The sequence below is a fragment of the Geospiza fortis genome, unplaced genomic scaffold (genome assembly GCF_000277835.1).
Source record: "Geospiza fortis unplaced genomic scaffold, GeoFor_1.0 scaffold1254, whole genome shotgun sequence".
Taxonomy (NCBI): domain Eukaryota; kingdom Metazoa; phylum Chordata; class Aves; order Passeriformes; family Thraupidae; genus Geospiza; species Geospiza fortis.
Window position 1 is genome coordinate 57347 of NW_005054817.1, and position 641 is coordinate 57987.

General features: G+C 69.3%; 1 protein-coding gene across 1 annotated transcript in view; it reads left to right on the top strand.

Moving 5' to 3' along the window:
• The window catches only part of KHK (ketohexokinase), a 15641-nt gene extending 15041 nt beyond the window's left edge, over positions 1 to 600 (top strand). Inside the window, exons 2-4 of the mRNA XM_014311443.2 lie at positions 12 to 114; positions 183 to 340; positions 423 to 600. Coding sequence (XP_014166918.1) covers positions 12 to 114; positions 183 to 340; positions 423 to 508 — 347 coding nt within the window. The 3' untranslated portion in view covers positions 509 to 600. The remainder of the gene's footprint in view (positions 1 to 11; positions 115 to 182; positions 341 to 422) is intronic.
• The last annotated feature ends 41 nt before the right edge of the window (positions 601 to 641 follow it).

Genomic DNA, 641 nt, shown 5'->3' on the forward strand with positions numbered 1-641 from the left:
CCCCGCCCCAGCCCCTCTCCCCCAGGTGTTCATCAGCAAGGACCTGGCCCGGCACTTCGGGTACCAATCGGCCCCCGAGGCGCTGCGGGGGCTGCGGGGGCGCATCCAGCCAGGGTAGGGGTGTACCCGAGAGGGGCCGGGGGGCACACGGGGCGCCCCAGACCCACCTCACACTCCCCCAGGGCCACGCTGATCTGCGCCTGGGCTGAGGAGGGGGCTGATGCCTTGGGGCCCGACGGGCAGCTGGTGCACTCGGACGCCTTCCCCCCAGAGACCCTCGTGGACACGCTGGGCGCTGGGGACACCTTCAACGCTGCTGTCATCTTTGCCCTCGCCGAAGGTGGGCACAGACGTGGCACGGCCACAGCACGGCCACGGTTCAGTTTGGCACGGCCACAGCTCATCCCGGGCCCCATCCCCAGGGAGGAGCCTGCAGGACGCCCTCACCTTCGGCTGCCGGATCGCAGGCAGGAAATGCGGGATCCAGGGCTTCGACGGCATCGTCTGAGCATGTGCCTGGAGACGTCTGCAGGGCCCGGGCACAGCACTGCACCGGCAACCTCTGCACATCTCTGCTGCACCGGCAACCTCTGCACATCTCCACTGCAGCGGCAACCTCTGACCATCTCCATCGCACCCAG